Source organism: Varanus komodoensis, unplaced genomic scaffold (assembly GCF_004798865.1).
Source record: "Varanus komodoensis strain SLA01 unplaced genomic scaffold, ASM479886v1 scaffold39, whole genome shotgun sequence".
Classification (NCBI taxonomy): domain Eukaryota; kingdom Metazoa; phylum Chordata; class Lepidosauria; order Squamata; family Varanidae; genus Varanus; species Varanus komodoensis.
In genome coordinates, this window is record NW_025335922.1 from 8,539,240 (window position 1) to 8,541,200 (window position 1,961).

The window sequence follows — 1,961 nt, forward strand, 5'->3', positions numbered from 1 at the left end:
ATGCAATCCTATGCAATACTCCCAGCACCCGCCAGCTTGAATGCTTTATCACAGCCAGATGAGGGCAGTGAGAGGTCACACTGGATGTATGTAACCCGGGCTGTCTGGGCGCTGCCGCCGCTGGGACTTGCAGACTCAGTGCACCTCAGGTTATGGGAGGTTGCCCTCGGGTCCCATGAGAACTCACAATGAGACTTGGCTTTCCTGCTCAAATGCACCATTTCAGGTGGACACCCCTTCATAAAACTTTGAACTATATACAGGGGAGCAAAGCCAAATGACGAAGGAAGGAAGAAAACGGTCTTTCGCACAGACAACGTAGGTACAGCTTACTTTTGGTCCCCGCAACCCAAATCTCTTGATTTCTTAAAAATGTGCTTCCCGTAGACGAAGCAAAGCGCACTTTCCAGAAGGACTCCTCGAGAGCTCACCACGCCATTTCAAGCAGCTCTCGGCGGATAGGAAGCGTCCTCCTTTCTTAGCGGTCCGGCTAAGTCCGTGGGGAACATCTGGACGGGAAACAGTTGCTGGAGGGAACGAAAAGCTTACTCCGCACATGCGCCTTACTCTCTACGGATGCCGCCATCTTGAAGGGCTGGACGTGACGTCAGCGTACGGAATCCAGAGTTCACGGCGCTTCTCTCTGCGGGGCTGCTTTGAAGGAAAATGGAAGATGTTCGTAGAACGACAAGTGCGCTGTGCCTAAGCTTACTAAAGCCAAGGGGTTCATACCGCACTTGTGGGCATATCTAAGTTTAACTGAAACAAACAAACAAACAAACAAACAAATAAATAAATAAAGGGGCTTTCTCATCCAAGTATTACACGATTCCACCTTTACATGAGTGGAACTCTATCCAGGATCTGGTTGTGTAATCTGGGCTGGAACAAAGAGCTGCTTTAGGTTCATGCCCTTTCTTTTGGAAAAAATATAACTAATCGGGAATGACTTCTGAGTAAACATGCAGGGAATCAGACTGAACTCTCCAGTTTTGGCCTACAGCTCCCATCATCCCTCACCATAGGCAATGCTGTCTAGGACTGGAAAGACTTTTCCCGTGCTCATTTTCTTCACCAGAAGAGCAAGGGTAGTGTTTTCAGCAGAATTCCTGCTGTCCAAAGCATTTCCCCAGAGACACTGTACTATAATTCCTTCATCATGGATCAAGACTTGGGAGGAGGCTGCGTATGTTAATGTTGAAATGTTAACAGTGCAATCCCGCACAGGGCTATGCAGAAGTGAATCCTGTTGACCAGCTTCAGCATGATAACCCAGGCTCGGGGTTGAGCTGAGGGTTGTTGGGGTGACTGAACTCAGCTGAGATGATAGTCCATAGTGAACAGCACACAGTTCACAATGCAACAACAAACCATAGGTTTGTTTCTAATAAGTTAGAGTCACCTTGATAAACCATGGTTTCTTGTGGGGCTTAGCAAGCACCCCTGGGCTTGCGGTGTCTTCTAAACCCAGAAGACATGGCAAGGCTAGAGGTAACTAAGAGAGCATCATGGCAAGAAATCTTTGCCCCTTGCCTGGTCCCATCCTGCTGCTGCTCAGGGCAGGCGCAGCCACAATTGGCTATGCTGATTTGTGGGTCACTGTTGGTCCTGCCCCCTCATGTGAAAGGGAAAACTATGCATTTGCATGCACATTTTTAAAAAGTGTGCACCCGAATCCATATTTTCTTTTTATTGATTAAATAGTAAAAATGTGCATTTTTCCTTTTTTCCTTTTCTGAAGTATGCATTTTGTAAACAATGAAAGCCCAGGAATCTGTGAGTTTGGTTTGCAAAATGTGTTTGTAAGCATGAATGGGATAAGTTCTGATGTTAGATGAATGGAAACAACATTTTTGCATGTCCCCAAAACTGGCCTAAGATATTTTGCTGCTTGGGAGGTGGTGGTGGTGAGGGAGCAGCACATGGTGCTGCCCGCCTCAAAATCACATAGCCATTATCCA

The 1,961-nt window shown here is 47.0% G+C and overlaps 1 protein-coding gene across 2 annotated transcripts in view; it reads right to left on the reverse strand.

Annotated features, from left to right (window-relative positions):
* The window catches only part of MRPS33 (mitochondrial ribosomal protein S33), a 6,710-nt gene extending 6,137 nt beyond the window's left edge, over window positions 1-573 (reverse strand). The window contains exon 1 of one of the 2 annotated variants that reach the window (XM_044441184.1): window positions 404-573. In XM_044441184.1, the coding sequence (XP_044297119.1) occupies window positions 404-558 (155 nt within the window). In that variant the 5' untranslated portion in view covers window positions 559-573. Of the gene's footprint in view, window positions 1-333 lie in introns of both variants that reach the window. The other variant, XM_044441185.1, reaches the window with a different exon arrangement.
* Window positions 574-1,961: the final 1,388 nt, after the last annotated feature.